The 27,946-nt window shown below is 39.9% G+C and overlaps 1 protein-coding gene across 11 annotated transcripts in view; it reads left to right on the forward strand.

Annotated features, from left to right (window-relative positions):
* The window catches only part of ANK3 (ankyrin 3), a 332,140-nt gene that overhangs the window by 118,229 nt on the left and 185,965 nt on the right, over positions 1-27,946 (forward strand). For all 11 annotated transcript variants that reach the window (XM_045842401.1, XM_045842392.1, XM_045842393.1 and 8 more), the window contains exon 7: positions 548-646. In XM_045842401.1, the coding sequence (XP_045698357.1) occupies positions 548-646 (99 nt within the window). The remainder of the gene's footprint in view (positions 1-547; positions 647-27,946) is intronic.

Below are 27,946 nucleotides of genomic sequence, written 5' to 3' on the forward strand. Positions count from 1 at the left end.
AGAAAAAAATGTTATGGAATAGGCATTTGCTAATACAGAGACCAACTTATGGATTCTTTATAGAGTGCAATCATTTGCTTGTTGTGTACCTCTTCCCCCAAATTGCTCTTATCATTATAATTTGACCTTATATTGCATATATAAAGCTAATTGGATTTTGGCACAGAGTATCAGTGGACAGTTCTATCATCAATAATTAAATAGTTGGTACTAATTGAACTTTATATGAGCTCTAAAGATTGTTTTTGTCATCCCTATTTTAACGTTTAGAAATGTTGGCTTCTCTATGTACTGCTTACCAGGTTACTAAAATCGCTCAATCTCCACCCTTGGTTCCTTCCTGGCTATTCCTCTGCCTGTGACTTTGGCATTTATTTGCAACCCTATGAGCAATTGGCACTAACTGAAAGAAACCTAGTACAGAATGGAATGTGGTCCTCAGCATATTTTGCTTCCTCATTTTTTATTTGGGCAGGGTGCTGATATTAACATGTCAAAGCAGGGGCCATCAGGAATCAATTTAACGTCTGCTGTGTTTTCTTTACAGAGTGGCTTCACTCCGCTCCACATAGCTGCTCACTATGGAAATATCAATGTAGCCACATTGCTGTTGAACCGAGCGGCTGCTGTGGACTTCACTGCAAGGGTAAGAGCACTGCGATGTGACGTGCCTTTAAAGCATTTGAAATAATTCTTAACCTTCCTTTCCCAACATGGGAAGGAGCTTGAGATACATTGCCTTGCTTTTAATCAGATGTGCCTATTTCCTAGTAGGAAAAGTAAAGCAAGATGGGGGTGGAGGATATATATATATGTATGTATATATATATATATATATATATATATATATATATATATATATGTATATGTGTGTGTGTGTGTGTGTGTGTGTACACATATATTATATATATACATAATAACAATATGTGTATATATATATATACACACACATATATATATATGTGAATATATAGAAGATGTAACTCAAGCAATAATAACTGGAAACCACAAACATTTCCCCAAGTTGAAATTTCTGAGACTATTAGAATTTGGTCCAGGGGCAGCCGCCAGGGCTCTAGATATCACGATCTTGACCTTAGAGGTGGAAATGTGCTAGAATATCTGGATGGGGCCTGAACTTCAATACCCAAATAATAAAAACCATCTTTTGCTTTTATCTTCTATCCCCGACAAACTTGCATAATGAGTAACAAGATTTTGTAACCTGAGGAAGCTCATATTCATGGAGAAAGGAATTAAGGTCTTATGTATTACTAGACAGCAATGTGGACATTTGGCCAGAGTAATACTGTTCTGAATGGGAAAATCGGTTTTGTGCTAGGCTTGGTCATGAGAAACATCATCTTCAGATGTAGAAATGAAGAAGGAAGCAGATTGGAGCAGTGGCTGAAGTATGGACTTGGGATTTAGTCTCCCTGGGCTCAAATTTTGGCTTCAACTTTTTTTTCTGTGTTCACCAGTTTCCTCATTTGTAAGATAAAATAATATGAATTATGATATTAAATAACAATATAATAATATTATTGCTCCCCCAATGGGTCACTGTGTGAATTAAAAAGAGTGTATATAAAGCACTTGGCAGTGTCTGACATATCATTATTTTTTAATATATTTTATTGATTATTGCCCTTGCAGTTGTCCCAATTTTCCCCCTTTGTCCTCCTCTACTCAGTACCTCAACTCCCTTCAGCAATCCCCCACCTTAGTTCATGTCCATGGGTCATATGTAAGTTCTTTGGCTTCTCCATTTCCTATACTGTTCTTAACCTCCCCCTGCCTATTCTGTTCCTGCTAATTTGTACTTCATAACCCCTGCGTCTTTTCCCCTGTGCGCCCCCTTCCACCTCCCAGCTGGTAACCATCCAAATGATCTCCATATTTATGATTGTTTCTGTTCTGCTTGTTTGCTCAGTTTACTTTTTTAGATTCACCTGTTGATAGTTTTGAATTTGTTGCCATTTTAATGTTCATAGTTTTGATCTTTTTCTTATATAATTTCCTTTAATATTTCATATAATAAGGGCTTGATAATGATGAACTTTTTTAACTTTACCTTATCTGGAAAACACTTTATCTGCCCTTCAATTGCAAATGATAGCTTTTCTGGGTAATCTAGGTTGTAGATCCTTTCCTTTCATTACTTTGAATACTTCTTGCCAGTCCCTTTTAGCCTGCAAAGTTTCTTTTGAGAAATCAGCTAATAGTCTTATGGGAACTTTTTCGTAGGTAATTCATCTGCTTTTCTCTTGCTGCTTTTAAGATTCTCTCTTAATCTTTAACCTTTGGCATTTTAATTATGATGTGTCTTGGTGTGTCCCTCTTTGGGTCTAACTTGTTTGGGACTCTCTATTCTTCCTGGACGTGTATGTCTATTTTCTTCACCAAATTACAGGTGTTTTCTTTCATTATTTTTTCAAATAAGTCTTCAATTTCTTTATCTCTTCTCCATCTGGCACCCCTGTGATGCAAATGTTCATACATTTGAAGTTGTCCCAGCGGCTCCTTACACTGTCTTTGATTTTTTGGATTCTTTTTTCTTTTTGTTGTTTTAATTGAATGTTTTTTCTTCCATATGTTTCAAATCATTGATTTGATTCTTGGCTTTATCCACTCTGCTGTTGATTCCTGTGAATTTTTCTTTATTTTACTTAGTGTAAACTTCATTTCTGCCCAGGTCTTTTTTTTATGCTGTGGAAGTACCCACTGAGTTCCTTGAATATCCTTATAACCAGTGTTTTGAACTCTGCATCTGATAGATTGGTTATCTCCATTTTTAGTTGTTTTTTCTGGAGTTTTTTCTGTTCTATCAATGGGCCATTTTTCTGTCTCCTCATTTTGGCAGTCTCCCTGTGTTTGTTTCTATATATTAAGTAGAGCTGCTTTGACTCCCTGTCTTAGTAGCATGGCCTGTTGCAGAAGAGCACACCCATAAATTGGATGGGGTGGATGGAGCCTTAGGTAATCACCAGGCAGAGCAACCCATGTGAACCAGGTTGATGGAGCCTCAGACATGGTGTCACTGCTCTGTACCTCTGTGTAGGGGAGAGCTCAGAAAAAGGACAGTGTGTGCTGCCTGGCCTCTGGAGTTTTATCTGGGAGGAAGCTGTCCCCTGGCACTTGCCCTCATGACAGACAGTTCAGTTTCTTCCCATATGCCACTGGTGCCCTTCCAGCCACTGTCCCAGTGCTGGAGCCCAGAGGGAGTGAGTCTGCCTAAGTCTTAAGACACTACAGGCCATTTAAGTGGAGATGCCTGAGAATCCCTCAGTTTCTTCCACTGCCCCAAACCCCACTGATTTTTACAGCCAGATGTTAGGGGGACTTACTTCCTGACACTGGAACCTGGGCTAGGTAGTCTGGTGTGGGCAGAGATCCCTCACTCCTGAGGTTTCCCTCTCGATTTTTATCTACCCCATGTGGGTGTGGGACTGCTCATTCTGTGTCTCCTCGTCTCCATCTCCCCTACCCTTCTGAATTGATGTGACGACTTTAATTCTTTGGTTGTCAGGTTTCCCTACAGCTCAGTTTTCTGGTGATTTTGGGTGATAATTGTTTTTGTAATTTAGTTGTAACTCTTGCTGTGGTTGTACAAGGAGGTGAGCTGATATACCTGTGCCTCCATCTTGACCAGTGATATATCATTATTGTCAGCAGCAGCAGCACTAATTTTGAACATAGCATTTAAAGGATTATTTTTGCAGAAAGCTCACTTGTTAGAGGAGAAATTGGACTAGACCACATAGGGATATAGGGAATAATACTGCTACTAACAGTAGCAACAGCAATAAAATTAATACCATCTTGGAAGGAGTTACTGGGTGGCACATGCCAGGCTAATCATTTTTGTTGTATTTATCCCTATATCCAGGAAAGTGTTACTTACCCCTCTGTTACAAAAGAAGAAACCAAGACTTAGAGGTAAGAAGTAACTAGTCCAGGGTAACAGTTAGCAAATTACAAAGGCAGGACTTCAGTCAAAAACACTTAACCACTCCAGTATTTTGCCTCTCCTTGATAACTTTAAGGGTTCATTTTCCTTTTTCTTCTTCTAATTCATTAATCCTATAAAAGTAATAAGAGCTCAGATTGCACTAATATGGAAGCTATTTCCTACCCTGTCCTCATCACTTGCTGAAAGCCTTTATGGAGCAAGTGACTCAGGAGTGCCGGTCAGCTCATGTCACTCCAGAGTTCTGTTCTTCCTGCTTCCTTATTACATCCTCACAATTCGGTGACAGGGCAGACCTGGGGCCTTGTTTGACATTTTGAAGGACAAAGTTAGCACTTCTTTAGGTCAGGTATAAACCAGGCATGTCAGTAAATTTAAACGGAAGTTCTTGTCTTTCAGATGTATTGTTCTGGTTTTATTTCTGTAATTCACAGTGCAAGGAGAACCTAATTTAGCCACATCTTCTAATTAGGACATTTGGGAAATTCATGTCCAGGTGGTGGCTGAAGTCTGTCTTTGTGCCACTGTTCAGACATGTCCCGGTGCTACTGAAAAGAAAGAGACTGGGACAAAGTGTAAGTGATTTAAGGAAGCAACTTACAATATTTTCAGACTCCAAGCAGTTCCAAAGCATCCATTCATATTAAAACAATGATGTGGTAATTACAAGTGCTGCTGATTTATTGACTCAACGTCAATGGAGACCTCAGACAAATGTTGTTAATTTTGCCTGAGTTACCACATAAGATTTAAAATAATCACATTGTGTTTTTGTTTAAAATATGTTAAAATTCAGACTTGCTACTGGTTTGGAAAGCATTCACTCCAGTCATTCCTAATTAATGAGGCCTAATAGCATTCTGAGCTGAAGGCTGTGGTAGAATTTGATTATGACCTTACAGGCTGCCTGCGCTATGCTGCCCTCTGCAGTTGGTGATGGATGACTTGCATTTAGGTTGTCAGAGAAGAACTGGTCTTCGTGAAGAACTTAAATTGAGGCAACTGCTAGTTGCCTCGAGAAACCCATTTTGGTTCCAAATCTCTACTAATTCTATTTCATGATAATTCAGCATCTATACTTTTGCACTATGGATGCCTCTCCTTCCCCAACTTCAGTGGAATTTTTCCAGGTCACAGCCCTCAGGAATGTAACAGAAATATTGGGTGAAAAAGTAAGATGCCCTGAACACAGATACTCTATTTTATCATGTCAGAACAATGGAACCAGTAGGCTACAGTTGCTAAGAACTAGCTGCAGATCATAACTATCAGTCATATGCTTCAGGAACCGGGCTTAGATAGAGATACTGATTACATGGTTAGAGATGAATCAAACAACAACAGCAGCCTTTGTGTTAGAGCTGTGTTTTCTGTTTCCTGGAGGTGACAGATCATTGAAGAAGAGCAGATACCATCTTGTAGTTCTTTGTGGATGGAGAGTGTGACCTAGGAGTCGGGCTACCTTCTATCAAAGAGGCCTGGGGAATTGGGGCAAGGCCACCACTTCTGAAATCATTTCCTGCATACAGTAGATATCCATTTCCAAAGCAGATACAAGGAGAAATAAACACAGTATCACTAACGGGAACCCACAGTAAATGGATTGCTTTCTATGCTACTTCATAGGACTAGCTAATTTATGTAGCAATAAAGCAGATCCTAGCCAGTGGAGAAAGTGTACCCTGGCATAGCAATTATGGTGTCTGATTAGTGCCATACTGACCTGTTTTATTACCATCTTTCCTTAGATTAGTGTTATGATGTCAGTGTTGATTTTTGTATCATAATGTTGCTCTGTGTATGTAAGGTATCCTGTCTGACATCTTAAATATTTCCTTCTGGATTAGCCGTGAAGACCCGTTCAGCCTCACGGATCCGCTGCATGGAGTTAATGGAGTAGCTGCTGAATGCTGCAATGCAGCGTCAGCATTCTGCATCCTTCGAATTGAGTCTGCTGAGATGGTGTTGTCACTGTCTGAATTTATGCATGACCCTTGCTCTCTTAGCAAATCATTCTAACTCTCTTGGGGGAAAGAAGGTAAACAAGGCACACCAGAGCTGCTACTGACCATCATTCCAGTAAGGAGTGGTTATGCACTGGAATAACCAAAAGCTAAATTGTATTATGTGGATGCCTGCAAAGTCCCTTTTACTGATTGAGGAAGACAGATTGATACTTTGCTGGCTAAGAGTTTTTTCATCAAATGTAATGGACCACCTAACATAATCTTCCCTCTTGTCATTGACCTTTCCTTTGTAATGTATTATTCACCTTCCCATTTGGGGAAGATAATTGAATAAAAAATCCTTCTATTGGTCTTGTTATTTAGTGCTTTTTGGTTTTGATCTCAAAAGATTAGGAATTTATGTGCTTGAGTGCTATACCTCCTTTGTTTCTAAAAGAACTTCAGGTAGTTTATGGGTGAAAATACAGAAAGTAGAACATGTTAGAATGAAACAAAAAAAGTAAATGTTACCAGCATTTACTTTTTACTAGTAAAGTAAATGTTACCATCACTGCAATAAACCAGTAAATACAACTACAGAGTGAAGTTAGGTCTAAGGGGCTTTGATATATGTAATGGAAAGGGATCTATCATTCCATCATTTTTGTTTGTTTGTCTGTTTGGCAAAGGAAACCTTAGTTACCTACAAAGACAATTTTGTGTGTGTGAAATAACCCAAATATGACTTCTATCATGTGAATTCTTCTCTTAAGAACAGTGGTTACATAGGTGACAAAATCTTTAATCCCTGAACTTCAAAATGTTCAGTTCCCACTGCCCTATACTGCCTGTTGATGCTGAATCTCTACCTGTAAAGCCACCTTGCTGAGGGAGGCTGAGAGAATGACCCAGGTGTTGCTGATGGAAATGGGCTTCCTGCGGTGTCATGAGAAGAAGCATTTTCAGAGACCCACAAAAGAGGATGAGATCTAGTATAAGATTTATTTGGGAAGCAAAATCAAAAGGATGCTGCTCCAGTGTCTCATTTCTGGAAAAATCAGGGCCAGAACTGGAGTCAATGTCCAGAGGTCCTCTGCCATGTCAAAGCTTAGTCCCGTCCAGCATCCAGCTAGTTTAGCTCGTGTTCCCAGCTGCAATCGTCACTGTGCTGAGGTTTTCAGACTGCCACCCGGAGTCTGCATGTGGAGTCCACATGGCCATCAGCCACGTGGCTGCTAAGGACCCATGCTTATGAAGAGGGGATGCATGAGTGCATGGGGCGAGTGTGGGTCACAAGCAAGAGAGAGAGAGGTCTTTGTTTCCCCTGTAGTTTAACCAGGAACTTTTTAAAAATAACCAGTCAATTTTCCAAACTTGTGCAAGTTTCTTATGGGTCCACTCTCTAGACATTGTTCCCAGACTCAGCTGACAGGTCTCTATGGTCAAGTACCTTCCCCACACCTATTGTGCCCGTGTCTACCTTCCCCTGCTTCCCCAGCAATCTAGTATTGGAGGGAGAGGGAAGAGGGTCAATTCCCTTGCAGCAGGATGTTGTAGTACCCTAGTGTGTGAAAAGCTGTAGCTTCCTGGTGAAGCAAACAGGTTCAGTGTCCAATTTCTCTTTGCTTTCTTCTGTTTATTAATAACTAGCTAATTATGCCACTAACACAGGTACTTAACTTTATTATGTTTCAATTGTGTGCAATAGATCTTAGCATGTGCATCACAAATCAACAGCTGGTTAACACATCCATTAGACTGCCTTTCTCAAATATCAGATGTCTTGAATGAGACTTTGGCAGGTGCTGGGCCACATTCAGAATTCAGTTAAGTCCTGGCCAGTGTAACTCAGTTGTTTGGAGTGTCATCCCATAAACTGAAAGGTCGCAGGTTTGATTCCAGGACAGGGCACCTACCAAAGGCAACAACCCATCAAAGTTTCTCTCTCACATCAATGTTTTTCTCCCTCTCTTCCCCTTTCTCTAAAATCAATAAGCATGTCTTCAGGTGAGAATTTTTTAAAAATTTCAATTACATCATACAGAAGTTTACCTAATAAATAGTAATTTAATTTTTGTTAAAGTGAGAGCAAGCCCCGGCTGGCGTAGCTCAGTGGATTGAGCATGGGCTGCAAACCAAAGTGTCACAGGTTCGATTCCCAGTCAGGGTACATACCTGGGTTGCAGGCCATGAGCCCCAGCAACCACACATTGATGTCTCTGTCTCTCTCTCTCTCTCTCTCTCTCTATCTCCCTCCCTTTCCTCTCTAAAAATAAATAAATAAAATCTTAAAAAAAAAAGTGAGAGCAGTGTTTTTAGATGGTGGAACTATTAGCCTGTTGGTGGAAAACTAAAAATGTCAGGCTTATTTTCTGCCCAAATATGAGACCACCACAGTTCAGCATATGCATGAGCAAAACACTGTCCATGAATAGACAATATGTGGAGATTTCTTTCTAAAATTAAATTCAAACTAGCAAATGAGCTATTATGAGATAGACCAAAAGAAGAGGTTCAGACTTGAGTGATCTGCTGTCCTTACTGTACTAATTTGTTTGGTCTCCAAAGATTCTCTCCCTTAATGCCCCAAAGCAAGACTAATCTAGGCTCTAATGCCGAAGGGACTTTTCCAAACTCTTAGGGATTGACAATGAGAGTTTAAAGCAGAAGGACAAAGCTGATGGACTGGTTCAGGGACACATTGTCCCCCAAGTCCAAAGGCTACAAGCCCTTCTTCAGGGTGTCTCTGGGTACCACCCTCCAGATCACCCAAAGGCCACAGTGTTGCCAAGTCAGTCTCACTCCCCATCAGTGGAAACCCCTTTTATCCTGTCTCTCTTAGCCAGAGTCCAACCCCCTTAACCTAGTTTCAGGGCCCAGTGGGAAACCCTGTTTCCTCTACACCTAGGCAGTCTTCATACAGTACCCAACTAGTGGATACTAACTTTAATTTAAATTTTTTTGGCTTAAAATTCTGCTTCTCATTCTCCAGAACCACATTATAGGTGCTCAAGAGTCACATGTGACTAGTGGCTACTGCATGAACACAGTATATTAACTTTCCCATCATCACAGAAAGTTCTGAACAAAGTGGGGGTGCGATCAGCCTGAGGCCCTCCTTCCCTTCGATGCCACCATTATCAGTGCAGGCAAATCATGCCCCAAGGAAAATGACCCTTTGAATAGTTAGGCAAAGAAATTTTACTCCTATTAGACTTGCCCCTTTTGGCTCCAAAGGAAGATTTTTGCCTTTCCCATTAGGTAACCAAAAACCGCCACCACCACCATGACCACCAAAAGCAACAATAGAATGGAAATTCTCTTCCAAACAGGAATAAAAATCACTACTGAAAACTATGAAATAGTAATTTCTCCCCAAAGCATGCTAGGGAGAATTTGGAAATATCAAAAATTGAGATAGATCTCGAGTGAGGACTCTAGTTACCAGAGATTGTGCCACGTGGTTACTTAACATCTATGAATCTTAGCTTTTCATCTGTGTGAAGGGTGCTGGTATCCTATTCCTCAAAGATGCTTCCTCTGAACTCCCTAAAATACGTTACTACCCCATCACCATGCTATATGTGTTCGTCACACCCTGTACTTCCTCTCTAACCTTCAGCATTAAATTCAGTTTTATTTATATGGGTCATTTTGCCTTACACATTCTATTTGTGTTTTAAGCCCCTTGAAGGCTGAGATCCTTATTCATCCTCTGTCTCTAGTTTCCCACCTGGTAAATGTCCTCTTCCCAAGTGCTCACCTTGTTCCTAACTCTGTGATCATGGCTTTATTGAACATGAACTTCAATCTTCCAGTGAAGAACTCAACAACAGAAAACATGTTTCTTGCCACTTAGTTTTTTTTGGGGGGGGAAAGGTGGGCATTTTTTTCCCAAAGAACCATTCTTTGCTGGGCTACATAGAAAGGCATGGCCTTTGTTTTTGCTGCCTGACAGGCCTTTATTTGCCTTTCACGAAGTAGTGCTTTGGACATACGAACAGAGCCACTGGAATTTTCCACTGCATTCCATTCAGCCAGAGGGCTCCAAACACGAACATCAAGGACACTGACTGTTACATAAGTGCTCAGTAGATGTGCATTTTCTTCCACAGGTGGAATTTGCAGTAATAATGATATAAAGTAGTTATAATTTGAGTATGAGGGGGGACCCCCCAAAAACAGAAATTATTTCTAAAAAATTGTGTATTCTTACACATTGAAACTTCAGTCACCTTCAAATTACCCTCCACTTGATGCAATACACAAATCAAAATGCTTTTTCCACTGCTCAGAAAAGTTTCTGAATTCATTAATTTTGCTGCCTTTTAGTGCTTCTGCTGGCTTTTGTTTCACCTCTTCCACATCGGGCAAAACATTCCCCTTTAAGGACTTTTTTCATCTGGGGAAACCAAAAAAAAAAACCCACTCACGGCAAGATCAATTGAATAGGGAGGGTGGGACAATGCGGTCATGACGTTTTTGGTCAAAAACTGCTGAACACTCAGCACTGTGTGGGCAGGTGCGCTTGTAAATCACTCACTATGAAATGGGCAAACTCACTGAAAGAGTCTTCAAAAAAATTCACTGAAGCCGAATGCAGCCTCTCACAGCAACACCAGCTGGTATACTGATGCAGATGGGTTCCTAGAACACTCACCTCGTGGGGGAAGCCTGTACTTGTAAGGGCCCCACCCTCCTAAAGACAGTTCCAGGGTTTTGGGGGGGAACTGCCATCATAGTTACTAAGTCGCTGCTTGTTTCTTAAGCATTTTGTATGTATTATCTCAACAATCTTATGAGTGAAGTGGAGGTGTAATAAAATATACCTTCCATAATGTGTTCTTCCCCTTATTTACAAGACTTCAAATTCTTCGAGGACAGGCCTATATGTATTATTACATACTTTGGATTCCCAGCACCTAGCATGGGGAATTCAAGAATCAATGAAGAAATAACTTCCAGTCTTCCTTATCTACTCCTGGGCACCCCAGCACCTATTTAAACCCACTTTCCTTAGGTCCCGCTCCTGTTCTTAGCCTATCAGAATTTCAGGCTGAACCTTACCTGGCATTAGGGAACTGCTTCCCAGACTAATTCACTAAGGGAGAAGGGAAATCCACAGGATTCTAACAGAGGAATGTTAGATCAGGGCACCAAGCCCAAGTATTGAATGTCAGATGCTGAGGGGCACGTTTGTTTGGACACTAGGAGACTTGTTTTGGGCAGTGTACATGACCCTGGAAGACAAGCCGAGAACAAAGGGCTAATTACCAAGGGCTGCGGACAAGTTTTGATCACTTGAGGGTGTTTTAAGTAGGGCTTCTGATGTGGGCTGTCCAGACCCGGTCAAGGCCACCACCAGAGGGTGCTAGAAAGGACATCAGCTGCAGGGCTGTGGTTCTCTTCCGAACAAGTGTGGCTGAGCTCTGTAAAGCTTTTATAATGGTGCAGGCCCTCCGGAGACTTTACTTAGCTTTGTATGGTGGTGACACCGCAAATATATTTTTAAATATGTTTTCCCCTCATTATATAATTCACTTTTAAATAAAATACAGTAAAGGAAAAGAAATAAAGTAACCACCCACAACAGTCCTATTATATTCTCTTTAACATTTTGATACCTGTCTTTAAAAAGACCAAATACACACATAAATACACTCATTGTAATTGACACAAATTTCTGAATATAGGTTTATCTCCTTGTATGAGGCTCAACAGCATTGAAGACAAAGACAGTCATTAAAATGAATTATATAATCCCCCTTCAGAATGAAAACAGGGATTTGAGAGCCTTAGCCAAGGAATGTGAGTTATGGGAAAGTAGTTACAAGGCTACTGCATTAACCATATTCTTGTTACCATAGTGACAATAACATCTCAGGAGGAACAAACCAGGAAGTGGAGGGCAGAGTGGTGGGGGATATACCTTTTATAGAGAACTTGCTCTAAGCTTGCCATGCACTCTCATTCCTGCCTTTTGCAATTCATTCCCTGAATGCCAGCTCAAAGAAGAAAATCTTATATAATCTTAAAGGGACATCGTCATCTTAAACCTGTAAGCTCATTTGAACTCATGAGCACCTGGCTGTGTGTTAGGGGGTCTGTGTTGGCCCTCACCCAAAGAGGTGAAGTGTCTAAGTCACGGCAGCATGGAGTGAGGAGAGGAGCCCTCAGACACTTGCTGGACCTGGCTCGACCTGCTGTGTCATCAGTCACTGACGAGGTCTAGGACAAGTCCCTTCATCACATGGCCTGCAACTTTTCTAACAGTGGGAGGAAAGGGATCTCAGTCACCACAAGCCCCTCCTCTCTGCCCAGCCACCTTGTCTGACAGCAGCGGAGGAGCCTTGGGCTTCCCTTCCACAGCAGAGAGTGGAATATAGCACAGTGTCAGAGTAAATGGCACCGCCGACAGAGCACTGGAGTCCCACGCTGGCCCTGCAGCTCACTTTGTGTGCTTTTTAATGCTTCAGCATTATCACCAATAAAATGGGCCCAATAATAGTACCTGGTGCATAGTCATTGCGATGACTGAATGAAATAACCTATATAAATTGCTTTGCACAGTGCTTGACCCATAACACATGGGCAAGGGCCATAGCTGTGCGTGTGGTAGTTGTTACTGCTTTCATACCAGAGGGGACCCATCATTATAAAACACATGCATCTATAAAGCATGACATGTGAAGCAGGTGGCACCACGGCAGCTCTCTAGAGTAGTCTGGAACTCGTTATAAATGCTGCTTCCCAGAATGTTGCAGTTACATTGTTTGCAGTAGTGTTTGTCAACACGAGCAGGTCAGCCTTCAAGAAACCATTAATGTGGCATTGTTTGAGACAGGATGCCAATAAAGAAATCATAAAAATTAGAAGGTGCATATGTCTCTCTGTATCACTTTTCCTCCTTCAGTATGTGCTCTGCTTCCTGCAGTGCTGCTCTAGAACTGTTGCTCTAAGAACCTTTCTAAATGGCCCAACTGAATTCTTTTGAAATTCTGTGAAGCTACATTCTATTAAGGCAGGACTTGCAGAGCTCACTTTCTTCATATGCATTTCTAAAGAGAATTATTCCTTGGTTGTAGAATTTTCATTTCCTCCTGTGAGTGCGAATAGCAGCCCAGGACTACTGAGGTCCTCTGCTAAGGGCCCCTGTCCACACTCACTGTTGTCAGACGGTGCGTTTGGGTCAGTTCAGATGCACCCTGGTCTCCTCCTGAGCACTACAGGTACTTCCGTGAGAAAATCTTGCTCTTCCATTCCTCTAATGGTTTGAAGAATATGCAGGAAGAATGAAGGGGCACCCAGAGGGAAAAGGTTAGGATGTTGCAGAAGCAAAAGTTTGCAAAGGAGTAAACTTGGGACACATGCAGGGTCATTGACTGTCCTGAATCAAAGCAGGAGGTTCCAAGAAAACAAGTTCCGTTAGCACAGTTGAAAAAAATTGAAAAGCCAAACTGATGGAAATTCAGGGATTAGAGTCAACTCCAAGGTATGGAGAGTGAAGCCCCTTGCACAAGTGAAATGAGACTGGCCGTGAATGGGGAGTCCAACCCTGGCACTGGACCGAGGGCGCTGTCCTAGATTGTGCAGGTGGGAGAGAGTCATGGCAGGCTTTCTTCCTTGTTTGAGATATAACTGGCATGTAACATTCTGTCAGTTCGAGGTGTACAACATGTTGGTTTGATATATTCATATATTGCAATATGATTCCTACAATACTGTCACCTAACACCACCATCACATCACGCAGTTATCTTTTTTTTTCAGTTGAGAACAGTTAAGATCTAGTTTCTTAGCAACTTGAAGTTTATAATACAGTATTGTCGACAGTAATCACTATGCTGTGCATTAGATCTCCAAACATGCTCATCTACTAGTTGTGAGTTTGTAGCCTGAAACAACATCCCCCAGTCCCGCCAGTGCTTGGTGACTACCATTCTGCTCTCTGTGGTCACAAGTCACCGCAGGTCTGTAGATGGAGACATGGGTTGATGGCAATAGTGTTTGTGGTGCATGATGATGTGCACATGTGGGGAAATGAGGAAGCTTGGCTATGAGCTGGGCAGACTCCAATTACATAGGGAAAAGGACCGCAGACAAGGGAGAACCGTGTCTGACTCTGGTGTGATGCTCCCCGCCCTTAGAGGTGACTTCTCAGGAGTCCTACAAGTTCCACTGATTCTCTGCTGGAGAAGGGGGAGCACTGCTCTCCTTAGAATAACGATGCCAATGACAGCATCCCAACCAAAGGGCCACCCAGGCCCTCACTGCATCATGCTGGATTGAACATCTCTTTACAGCCAAAAGATAGAGACATGGGATATCCCAGGATTTGGGGAGGTTGCAGAAGTTCATGTTCAGTCTAGACTGCCTCCCCAGAGGCATTGAGCTTCCCCCAGTGATGTGACTCTTAAGAGTGGTTGGGCTAGAAGACCCTGAGGTTCCTTTCAGCCCTTATTACTGAGACCTTGAACTATGAGGTGGAAAAAACACAAAATTCAAACAGACTTAGGTAATACCTCTCATTTATAACTAGGTACTAGATACTGTAGTCAGTTTTCTATACATTATTTCATTTATTCTTTGCAGCTATCTTGCAAGGTGTATGATTTTTATTTTATACTAGGAAACAAGAAGTTAAACAACTTGTATAAAGCCACACAGCTTTGAGGTGGTAAAGCTTGAGCTAAGAAATGGCAAAGTAGATAATGCAAAATAAAACAATGAAAATAATAAAGTGAAATAAACTGCATTCGACTGTGCAATTCATACTGTGGTAATCGGAAGCAATGTGTACTGAGCTTTGGACTCCATCCAGGGTCGTCCCAGGAAAGCCAGCACTGACAGCAGCGTCCCTTGTACCAGCTGGTGAGCATTCTTTGCCTGCGCCAGAACCGCAAAATGAATTAAGGATGTTTTTCAAAAGATCTTTTTTTTTTTACTTTTTTTTTTATTTTAATCATTGTTCAAATAGTTTTCTCCTTTTTACTCCCAATCCAGTCCCCCTTCCCAACCTCCCCACTTCCCTCCCATTACCACCCTCCCCTTAGTTTATGACCATGTGTCCTTTAAGTTTGTTCCTGTGAACCCTTCCCACTGTCCCCTTAAATTCCCTCTTCTCTCCCATCCGGTCACCGTCAGCCGGTCCTCTATTTCAGTGTCTTTGGTTATATTTTGCTTGTTTCTTTGTTTTGTTATTTAGGTTCCTGTTAAAGGTGAGATCATATGGTATTTGTCTTTCACTGCCTGGCTTGTTTCGCTAAGCATAATGTTTTCCAGCTCCATCCAAGCTGTTGCAAAGGGTAGGAGCTCCTTCTTTCTTTCTGCTGCATAGAATTCCATTGTGTAAATGTACCATAGTTTTTTCATCCATTCATTTACTGCTGGGCATCTTGGTTGCTTCCAGCATCTAGCTATTGTAAATTGTGCTGCTATGAACATTGGGATGCAGAGGTTCTTTTGAATTGGTGTTTTAGTATTCTTAGGATAGAGTCCCAGCAGTGGAATTGCAGGGTCAAAAGGCAGATCCATTTTGAGTTTTCTGAGGAAGTTCCATACTGCTTTCCATAGTGTTTGTACCAGTCTGCAGTCCCACCAGCAGTGCACTAGGGTCCCCTTTTCTCCACAACCTCTCCAACACTTGTTGTTTGTTGCTCTGTTTATGATGGCCATTCTGTCTGGTGTGAAGTGGTATCTCATTGTGGTTTTAATTGGCATCTCTCTGATAGCTAGCGATATTGAACATTGTTTCATGTGTCTTTGGATTTTCTGTATGTCCTCCTTGGAGAAGTGTCTGTTCAAGTCCTTTGCCCACTTTTTAATTGGATTCCTTGTCTTCTTAGAGTGCAGTCTTGGAAGTTCTTTATATATTTTGGAGATTAAACCCTTGTCTGAGGTATCATTGGCAAATATGTTTTCCCATACAGTTGGATCTCTTTTAATTTTGATACTGTTTTCTTTAGCTGTGCAGAAGCTTTTAATTTTGATGAGGTCCCATTTGTTTATTCTTTCCTTTATGTCCCTTACTCTAGGGGACAAGTCAGTAAAAAAGTTTCTTCGTGAAATATCTGAGATTTTCCTACCTACGTTCTCCTCCAAGACTTTAATGGTGTCACATTTTATATTTAAGTCATTTATCCACCTTGAATTTATTTTTGTATATGGTGTAAGTTGGTGCTCAAGTTTCATGTTTTTGCACATGGCTGTCCAGTTCTCCCAACACCATTTGTTGAAGAGGCTATTTTTATTCCATTTTATGTTGCTGCCTCCTTTGTCAAATATTAATTGACCATAGAGACTTGGGCTTATTTCTGGGCTCTCTGTTCTGTTCCATTGGTCTATGTGCCTGTTTTTATGCCAGTACCAGGCTGTTTTGATTACAGTGGCCTTGTTGTATAGTTTAGTGTCGGGTATTGTGATCCCTCCTACTTTACTCTTCTTTCTCAAAATTGCAGCAGCTATTCAGGGTCGTTTATAATTCCATACAAATTTTTGAAGTGTTTCTTCTATGTCTGTGAAATATGCCATTGGTACTTTAATAGGAATTGCATTGAATGTGTAAATTGCTTTGGGTAGTATGGACATTTTGATGATATTAATTCTTCCAATCCATGAACACGGTATATGTTTCCATTTGTTTGTGTCTTCCTTGATTTCTTTCTTCAGTGTTGTGTAGTTTTCTGAATACAGGTCTTTTACCTCTTTGGTTAGGTTTATTCCTAGATATTTTATTTTTCTTTTTGCTATTTCAAATGGGATTTTTTTTCTTGATCTCTGCTTCTGCTGTTTCATTGTTAGTGTACAGAAATGCCTTTGATTTCTGGAATTGACTTTGTATCCCGCAGTTTTGCCAAATTCATTTATTAGGTCAAGCAGTTTTTTGGTAGAGTCTATAGGATTTTCTATGTATACTATCATGTTATCTGCAAACAGTGACAGTTTTGTTTCCTCCTTTCCGATTTGGATGCCTTTTATTTCTTTTTCTTGTCTGATTGCTGTGGCTAAAACTTCCAGTACTATATTGAATAGAAGTGGTGAAAGTGGACAGCCTTGTCTTGTTCCTGATCTTAGTGGAAAAGATTTTAATTTTTGCCCATTGAGTATGATGTTGGCTGAAGGTCTCTCATATATGGCCTTTATTATGTTGAGGAATGCTCCCTCTATTCCCACTTTGCCGAGTGTTTTTATCATGAATGGGTGCTGTACCTTATCAAATGCTTTTTCTGCATCAATTGATTTTCAAAAGATCTTAAAGGGGGTTTTCTTACTGAGAAATCCCATTACACATTTAAGAACATTTTAATTGAAAGATTAACAAACCTAAACAACTGACGAATTACCAAATTCACTCTAAAATATACAACATTCACATTTCACTATGTTCTATTTATTACCTCTATATGATCTACATTTTGCATCCTAATCATGTTTTAGAATGGACTGTTGATATTTAGAAACTTTATGACCTTATGACAGAAGGGTTCGATATACATTTTTCTGGTAAGAAAGACCAAGCAGGCTCATCATTAGAAAGAACAAGTTTCTCTGAGTTTGAAAATTAAATCCATTTTCCTATAGCCTCCAAGTCCGAGCCTCACACCCAGTTTTCTCCAGCTGGCCAGCAGCCTCCGTTGCCCTGGGTTTGGATTCAGTTCATTCAGGGTGGGGCCTTGCAGTCTGTCTCCACCAAGTTCCTCAGCTGCTTCTTCGGGCCTGACTAAAAAGCATTGATTGAGGCCATGCTATGAAAATATTTATATAAATTGTCTGAAGTTGAACCATAGAAATCTTGACACTCATTCAGTTGTAACAGTCATCTTTATGTTTATAACCCCTTCATAATATAACCTTGAATTTACATCATAGTTAGAGCTTACAAAATACTTTTGTATCAGTTGAGACTCACAAGAGATGTTTTTACAGATGAGCAGACAGATTTCTAAGACGTCGTCTGCCCCAGATCCTACTGAAAGTTATATGGAAGAACAGGAGTTTGCATAGATATCTTCGAACTCAGTTGACTCTGCCTCAGTGCGCCACCATCACCCGATGGCGGCAGTGCCCGATGGACACTGAGGATGGGGTGTTAGCCTCTGGGGGGCTGGGGTCTTCAGGGCCCTGGAAGAGCAGCCTCATTTTCATCTCCGTAGGACAGGGGTGCTGCACACAGACAAGGCAATTTGCACCAGATTGACTTTGTGTGTATCTAAACCATCTTTCTTTAGAAACTTCAAGGATGTTGTTTAAACATTTTGACATGTTTGAAACTTCGGCAAGAGTTTAACTTATCCTAAGACCAAGTGAGGGCAGGATACCTGAGAAACCAGTAGTTTCACATTAACTGACATCTCAAAAGCCTACAGGAGTGATTTACTTTTTGGAGGGGAAAGAAAAATATTCAACTCAGATGAATTTAGTTCTAGATGTATCAGAAATGCTGTAGGTGTGTAGAAAATGTATCATTGTAATGCTCCTTACTATTTTTGTTTTTAAGAATTTTTTAAAGTGTTGTAAAAAGGGGGTAGACATTTTTAATATAACATTTTTAGAATATTACAGAAAATATAATATTTGGTTATCTCATTTTAAATAAATATTTTAAAACAACTTTTTGCAACATATAGAAAGCAATTGATTATTTTATATCTGTATGTTTAATACCCCATTCAGTTTAATTATTATATGTCTCTAACTCAGATATTTTTAGCTAGGAGGGGCTTTCTTTGTTGCAACAGACAGCAGGCTACTTTTTAATCATCACCAATAGTAACACCTTTAACGAAATGTGAAAGCTATCAGCTTTTCTTATTTAAAGTGACAGAGTTGAACTAGCCACTCTTTCAGATACTGAGTATGTTTATCAGGTTTAAGATATGCTGTTTCCTTTTGGTTGGAAATTTTTCAGCAGCATTTTCAGTCTAGAGATTATGCTCCTTGAGAACTAGAGCTAGTGTTTGCCCAAATTAAGATGAGACGCATATTCTGTGTGTATCTTCTCCTATGTGACCCACTGGAAAGAGCCAGCACAGCTTTTAGACCCAGATAACTTAGGTTCAGATTCTAGCGTGGATGTTTTCCAGCCACTGGATCTGTTGCCCTTTCCAGCTTCACGTTGCTCACCTCTGAATCTGAGTGGCAGCGCCTATTTCCTGGCTTGTTGTGGTGATTAAGAGAGATGATGTATGTCACATAGGATTTGCACAAAGGAAGAGCTTAATAAATGGTAGGATTGGTTTTTTATTTTAATTACATCCAGTCTCTTGTGAAATGAACTCAATTGGTGTAAATCAGTAAGTTTCAGGGTTTGGGGGAGTTTTTTTGTAGCAGAACTCTTTTTTTTTCTAAAAAATTCTTGAAAAAAGGCACTTACTATTTCAGTCTTCGGTGACCATAAATTTCTCATTGTTTATGGAGTTGTGGAAATCTTGAAATGTATACTAAAAATATTTAAAAAGCATATATTGAATACCCATTAGATTGGTCACTATCAAAAATGAGGAAGGAACAGTTGTTGGTGAGGATTTGGAGAAACTGAAACCCCTGTGTTCTGTTTGTAGAAATGAGAAATAGTACCACCACTATGGAAAAGAGTATGGAGATTACTCAAAAGACTAAATGTAGAATTACCATATGATCTTGCAGTTCTACTTCTGGGTGTATATACAAAAAAATTATTGAAAGTGGAGTCTCAGAGTAATAATTATAAACCCACACTCATGGCAGCATTATTCACCGTAGATAAAGGGTGGAAGCAACCCAAGTGGCTGTTGACAGATGAGCGAGGAACCAAAATGGTGTGCATTCATACAATGAAATATTATTCAACCTTAAAAAGGGAGGAAATTCTGACACATGCTCTAATATGAGTAAACCTTGAAGACATTATGCTGAGTAAATTAAGCTATTCACAAAAACACAAACACCCTGATTCCATTTACAGGAGGTACCAAGAGGAGTCAAGTACATAGAAAGAGAAAGTAGAATGGTGGCTGTCACGGCCTGGGAAAGACAGGGGTGGGGAGTCGTTTGATGAGTATAGCACTTCAGTACTGCAAGGTGGAAAGAGTTCTGGAGGTTGGTTACACATCGATGTGAATGTATTCAACACTTAATTGTTTTTACTCAAAAACTGTTAAGGTAGAAGTTGTATATGTATTTTATCACAAATTTTTTTTTCAATTGAAAGAATAGATTGAAAACCACTGGACAAGGTATCTCCAAAAACCAGTGTGGAACATCCGATGGTGCTTAGTTGGAGGAGGAGTTTGTAATTGAGGGAAGAGGCCCAAGACCAGTTTCAGTCCCAGTCTCCCTGCCCCTGGTGACAGCGGCATTGTGTACGCAGCTAAGGTTGTGTTGGGGGAAAAAAGATGAGAGCAGAGGAGGTCAGAAATCCACTGCATGCACAAGAGGCAACTGATCGGTGTTTCTGTTTCTCACATTGATGTTTCTATTCCTGTCTTTACCCCTCCTTTCCCTCTCTCTAACAATAAAGGTTGAAAAATAAAAGACTTTAAGTGCTATCATCCACCTAGTGCTCTTTCACTTGGCAATAACCTCCCCAGACATTTTCACAGAAAAGATGAGAGGAGAGGACATCAGAAATCCACTGCCCTTCATATATTTAAATGGAACAAAAAGGTAGCCATTTATTACAAGTAAGGTAGTAATGGCCCAGATTGGGCTTCATGAGAATGCAGAAATGATCTTGCTTTAGTGATTATTTCATAAAGGAACTTGGCTACCCTCTCAGCTGGGTTTTTCAGAAAAAAGGGAAGAGGGAAAAAATAGGCAAGCAATTTCACCACTTTCCAACAAAGGTAGTTGTTTTTCCCAGGTGCTTCCTTTTAAAAGTATGATGCATGTTTCTATCATGTTCTATAATATATATCATGTTATATACCACATTTTACATAGCCACAGCTCTGCCTCTTCTTCCCCTTCCTCTCTGTCACTGTTTGCCTAGCTGTGGGACTTCTGAAGTTTTCATAGGCTGCGCTGTGCTGGGCTGACACTGCTCCAGCACCTTTTGCATTCATCCTAAGAACTGCCAACTGCAACAATACCCTCTTAGAACTCACCAATTATTTCAGGTCAAATAGGAGAACAGAAGAACATGGGTAAGCGGTGGGGGTGGAGAAAAAGAGGCTGGACATGTAGTGAGGACACAAATCCTCACGTTTGGGGACACAACGGTGGTCCACGTTTTAAGTACTTGATTAGGTTATTGCCCCCAAAATTGGAGAGAATTAAACCTGTTGAGTACTTTGATTTTGTTTGGTCAAAATTCTGAATATCCAACTCATGTTAATCTTTCATACAATATTTTTAGAGCCAGTTTATCTTGATGTTGTTTGGAAAATGTATGTGTATATGTGATTTTTTGTCTTTATCCACCATCTTTGTAAAAAGGGTTGAGGAGAAGTAAATACTGGAGAAGGGAGGGATTGGTTAATCAGATTCACACTTTAAGAATTTTTTAGAGTAAATAATAATTAAATTGAATAGTTTAATGAAAAAGTTAAATTAAATAAGTAGCTATTGAGCTAGAGATATAGTTGTTTTTTATTACAGCTGATGTAAAAAATTATATTAGTTACAGGTGTACAACCCCTTGATTGGATATTTATATAACTTACAAGGTAATCACCCTGATAATCTAGTACCCACCTGACACCATTTATAGTTACTACAGTATTCTTGACCATATTCCTTATGCTGTACTTCACATCTCCATGACTATTCTGTAACTACCAATTTGTACTTCTAAATTTATCTTTTTTAGGTAAAGATGTACCTTTACCTTTTTCACCCACTCTCCCAACCCTCCTCCCATCTGGCAACTTTCAAAATATTCTCTGTATCTATGAGTCTGTTTCTGTTCTCCTTATCTATTTATTTTGTTTTTTAGATTCCCCATACTAAGTGAAATCATCTGCCATTTGTCTTTCTTTGTCTGACTTGAAAACAGTGATTTTTTAACTAAACCCAAAGAGCTTAGTGATGTGGAAGGGGCAACATTTGAGAATGGGGAACCCCAGGGTCTTGGCCAAGCTTCAAGCTCTGTGACTTCAGGCTATCACTCAACCTCTCTGATCTCATCCTTATCTATAAAACAGGAAATTACACTGAATAAATTCAGAGGTCCTCACCAGTTAAAAACAAAAACTTCCAAAATGCTAATGTAATACATTACATTAGAGGTTACATCTTCCATACAAGAAAAAAATATTGCACTTAAAGCTAAAATACAAACTTAGAGCCCTGTTCACGTTTGTTTTCACTAAATTCAGTTAGCTTCAAAACTCCAGGCTGGCTTTGTTTTTATCCAAGTTTTAATTCAAGTTTCTTCATAAATAGAACGTACAGGTCTTTAGTTGTACTTTATTTTCTACATGAATGGAAAAAATTAGTAAAACATATTTACCTTCAAGATATCTCCAGACTTAAAAGATTCCTTAAAAGTTCAAATATTAGGAAAGTTAATGGGTAGCTTAAACCTCCCCATGGCCATGCTAATGCTGTGAACTGAGACAGAGGTCATGGTCATGGACTGCAAATCAAGTAAAAATAACAAAGAAATGCAATATGTTTTTCAACATACATTGTACAAATATATACACAAAGAAATTTTTAGAAAAGTGTGAAGAGCAAAACATCACCTGTAATCTCCATCAAGAGATAAATCATTAACATTTGTGTCGATATTCATCTTTATAGCCTTTTAGAATGTATATATACATATACTTATGTACAAAAAATGAGAGCATGTTTTTCATGTTCTTTCATATCCTACTTTTTACTTACTATATCATGTTTCCTATGTTACTCATTTATAACAGCCTGCCTTCAGATGTTGTATCACTTTACCTAGTATGGGAACCTGAGAACGGGATAGTTCTAATTCTCCTCTATCATCTGTGTGCACTTGGCATCTTAAATTTTATTTTGCATATATTATAAACCCCACAATTTATTGTTAATGTTTTTGCTTTAGGCAATCATTAGCTTTAATATTTACCTTCATTTTTTATTTCTGTATTTCTTTTTTTAATATATTTTATTGATTATGCTATTAGTTGTCCCATTTCCCCCCTTCTCTCCCCTCCACCCTGTACTCCCTCTCCCAACCACATTCCCCCCCTTTAGTTCATGTCCATGTGTCATACTTGTGAGTTCTTTAGCTTCTACATTTCCCATACTATTCTTGCCCTCCCCCTATCTATTTTCAACCTACATTCTATGCTACTTATTCTCTATACCTTTTCCCCTCTCTCCTCCTCCCACCCCCCTGTTGCTAACCCTCCATGTGACCTCCATTTCTGTGGTTCTGTTCCTGTTCTAGTTGTTTGCTTAGTTTCTTTTGGTTTTGCTTTAGGTGTGGTTGTTAATAATTGTGAGTTTGCTGTCCTTTTACTATACATGTTTTTTTCTTTATCTTCTTTTCTTAGATAAGTCCCTTTAACATTTCATAAAATAAGGGCTTGGTGATGATGAACTCCTTTAACTTGACCTTATCTGAGAAGCACTTTATCTGCCCTTCCATTCTAAATGAGAGCTTTGCTGGATAGAGCAATCTGGGATATAGGTCCTTGTCTTTCATGACTTGGAATATTTCTTTCCAGCCCCTTCTTGCCTGTAAGGTCTGTTTGGAGAAATCAGCTGACAGTCTGATGGGAACTCCTTTGTAGGTGACTGTCCCCTTATCTCTTGCTGCTTCTAGGATTCTCTCCTTCGTTTTTACCTTGGCTAATGTAATTATGATGTGCCTTGGTGTGTTTCTTCTTGGGTCTAACTTCTTTGGGGCTCTCTGAGCTTCCTGGATTTCTTGGAAGACTATTTCTTTTGCCAGATTGGGGAAGTTCTTTATTATTTTTTCAAATACGTGCTCAATCTGTTGCTTTTCCCCTTCCCCTTCTGGTACCCCTATAATTTGGATGTTGGAACGTTTAAAGATGTCCTGGATGCTCTTAAGCTTCTCCTCATTTTTTTTTAATTCTTATTTCATCATGCTTTCCTACTTGGTTGATTCTATCTTCCTTCTGGTCCACTGTTTTGTTTTGAGACCCAGTTTCCTTCCCTTCACTATTGGCTCTCCTCCATGTATCTTCCTGCATCTCTTTTATGGTAACCTCCATCTTTTCATCTAATTTGCGCCCAAAATCAACCAGTTCTGTGAGCTTTCTGATCACCAGTGTTTTGAACTGTGCATCTGATTGGTTAGCTATTTCTTGGTCGCTCAAAAGGATGAGTTCTGGGGCACTGATTTGTTCTTCTATTTGAGCCATCGCTCTCTCTCTCTTTTTTTTTTTTGGTCTGGTCGCTCTTGTTATGGTGAGGGGCGGAGCCTTAGGTGTTCACCGGGGCTGGGCACCCCAGTTGCTATATTGTGACGTTATATGTGGGGGTGGGGGCAGGAGTGGGGACAGGAGGAAACAATGGTGGTAGTTCCGTTCTCCTGGGATCTCAGACCCTTCTCTGGGATCCTGGGCTGCAAGCTCTGCCCTGGTCTACAATCACTGCCTCACTGGGTCCGCCAGCCACAGCTTGCGTACTCAGGGACCACCGCAGCGTTCTTGTGCCCCGGATGGCTTTCACGCCAATTTCGCGCCAAGTTTTCCCAACCTCCTCGCACCGCTGCCCTGTGTCCGCCCAGCTTGTCCTCTCCTACCAGTCTGGATGTACGGGTCTACTTCAACTTCTTGGCTGTCCGACTTCCATTCAGATAAATCCTCTATCAGTTCTGAGTGTTATTCTAGCTGTAAATTGTTGTTGTTCTAATCTTGTTCATGTGAGAAGGTACGGTGTGTCCACCTATTCCCCCATCTTGCCGGAAGTCTCTATTTCCATATTTCTTTGTATAGATCTCAGTGTCTGTCTTCTATCATATTTCAACTGCCTAGAGAACTTCCTTTAACCTTTTTTTGTATTGCACGTCTCCTACTAATGAATTTTGTTAGCTTTTATTTCTCTTTAAAAGTTCTTCTTGTTTTTTTAAAGATATTTTTACTGAGAATGGAATTCTTTCTTGAGTTCTGTTTGTTTTCAGTATGAAAAGATATCACTTTTTTTTTCAGAATTGCATAGTTTCTCTTGAGCAGTCTCCTGTAATAATAGTACTATCTTTTTCTCTACAAGAAATATGTCCTTTTTCCTTTGGCTACCAAGATTTTTTCCTTATTTCTCATTTTGAGCAATTTGGCGGACATATTTAGTTGTGGAGTTTGTTTATTGTTTATTTTGATTGTTGTCCTTTGAGTTTCTTGATTATATGGGTTGATGTACTTCATTCTTCTGAGGTCATTTTTGACCATTATCTCTTCACATATTTTTTTTTTGCTCCATTCTCTCTTTCTTCTTTTTATATGATTCCAATCATCTGTTTTATATTGTCCCATGGCTCCTGAACTCTCTCTTCTTTCTTTCTACTCTTCCTTTTTTCTCTGTGTTTCATATGGACCATTTATTGACACGTCATTCAGTTCACTGATTCTTTCCTCAGCTAGGTACAGTCTGTTGATGAGCCAGTCAAAGGAATTCATTTCTGACATTGTGGCTTTTCTTACTAAGTGTTTCCACTTGACTCTTTTCCTAACTTTTTTTAAATCCTCACACAAGGATATGATTATAGATTTTAGAGAGATAGGAAGAGAAATAGATTGAGAGAGAGAGAGAAATATTGATCAGTTGCCTCTTGTATGCATGCCAACCAGAGATCAGTCCTGCAACCTTTTTGGTGTACCGAATGATGCTTCTACCAACTGAACCACCCAGCCAGAGCTGTTTCCCTAACTTTTGATTCATGTTGTTCCTCTGTCCCACTAGCTAGAATACTGAGTATTATGTGCAGAACTGGAGAAAATGAGGTAAATAGTGTCTTTGTCTGGAACTGGGCATACTTTGTCTTCTATAACACTGTAAATGTTGAAGGTTGAGCCATTTTAGTCAAGAGTTGAACTGAGTTTACCTTTTCTCTGAGTGCACCAAAGGTTTTTAATTCCTCTAGAGGGGGGGCTGTCATTGCCTTATGCTGAGGCTAGCAGAGGGGATGTGGGTCAGAGAATTTTACTTGGGGTTAGTGCTCCACCTCAGCTTTCCCTGCATACCTGTTATACAGAAAACATCTTTTGCCAAGCTCCTGCCTGACCTCAGCAGTTGGCTACCATTGCTTGCTGTTCCTGCTAAGCTTATGCTGGGGCTGAGGGTCTTTCATTCTGGCTCAGCTTCAGTCTTAGGGAGCATGCCTAGGCCTCAGGGTTGGTCTCTGTTAGCATTCCTGCCCTTTCTACCTTGGCAGTCAACCTCTTCTTTGTATCTGTGGTGGCAGGTTTAAAGGCCTTTTTATGTACTGCCAAACTGCATCCCAGAAAGCAGTACAAACTTCCATTTAACCAACAGCAAACAAAAGTTCTGTTAAACAAGCCTTTTGGCTCTAGCATCATTGGGTTCTTTTGATATGCTAGGATTCCATTGCTTTGTTGCTCCCTTATGTAATTGAAATGCAGCCATGGGCTTTGGGCATAAGTAGGACATAAAACATTTTTATTGGTTAACTGAGGGATCAAAATGTAAATATCCTACTGAGTAATCCAAAGATACCACCGTTATTTAGATTTGTTTCTGATTGACAGAAGGAGTCACTACCTGACTCAGAAATGCGAAAGTATATATTTTATTCAGAAGCCACATTTGACAGAGATGAGAGGCAATAGTTTTAAACAGAGGCATTACAACCCCTGAATGAAAATGCCACTGCCCAAGGGTCTGGAACTGAATTCTGATCCTTATTTCACCTCCAGTTAGCTATCTCTTAAATACATGAATTACTGACTGGTTTTATTCCTCATTTTATTTATCTGTCAACTAGGCTTAATGATATGTATTTCACTTCAGTAGATTACTGTGAAGATAAAATGAAGTTATATAATGTAAGCCCTTTACAGTACTTTTTAAGTATTACAGGAATATGAAATATTCCTCTAAGCAGAGACAGAGAGGTGTAGAAAAATGTAGGGGTTAGAAATATTCAAGACACCATTTAGACATCTACACATACACTACAAGAGAGAGTGCATGACTGAATGAATATATGAGAATACATGAAAAAAAAACAAAATAGAGATAGAGTTCTTTCTCTCACTAAAATTAGCCTACTTGTGATAAAGATTAATTAAGTCCTGCTCAGCCAAGCAATGGCACAGTTTTAAAGGGAGGTATAGCATATAAGCCATGACTCTCACAGGAAAGTGATGAGTTCATGTTATGTCTCACTCTGGACTCCATAAACCTCCTGTTAGACTATATTTCCAACAGACCTAACCTGACACTCCACCTGCTGTCTCAGGTCTAGAATTCACCCACAGTGCTGCGTGGGTCCTTAAAGTGACACACAGTGCACTCAGAAGAGACAAGCAAGACAATTAAAAAGTCATAAGGAAGTTTATCTGCATTGATCAGCTTTCATTCACATCAAAAACAGTCCACACCAGACGGCCAAAGCATGTACAATGTACAACATAGATTTTTACTTCCTCTGTTCAGACCTGCTACATATGGTTAAATCTTCAGTTGTAAGCTAGTATGTCTAGAGCAGGGGTTAGCAAGTTACTAACATCAGGCCAAATCAGGCTCACCATCTCTTTTTATAAATAAAGATGTTATATAAAAAATTAGGACTCTATTACCAATAAGGTTGACTATACATAGATAATCTAGAGTGACTTGACTACCCAACATCACTTCCATGTTCAAATGCTATGGAAATTGACAGAAAAATAATTCTGGATCCTAAAAAGACTCTGACATAGTGATTGGTCATTGTCTTCTGCAGTCAAGACCATAAGGCCTTAGAGACCACTGAGCCTTAATGCATGCTGTAAAGATTGTCCTGAAGGTGGATTTTGTCATCTTCTTGGTAGCGCACTACAGCTGTATTTTGCAAAGTTCCATTCTTACGGTCATTCGATGAAAACTCACTTATTTTTACCACATTTCTTCTTGTGCATAACTATTTTTTTTGGTAATTATG

Source organism: Phyllostomus hastatus, unplaced genomic scaffold (genome assembly GCF_019186645.2).
Source record: "Phyllostomus hastatus isolate PE091 unplaced genomic scaffold, TTU_PhHast_1.1 phas_contig_38, whole genome shotgun sequence".
Classification (NCBI taxonomy): Eukaryota; Metazoa; Chordata; class Mammalia; order Chiroptera; family Phyllostomidae; genus Phyllostomus; species Phyllostomus hastatus.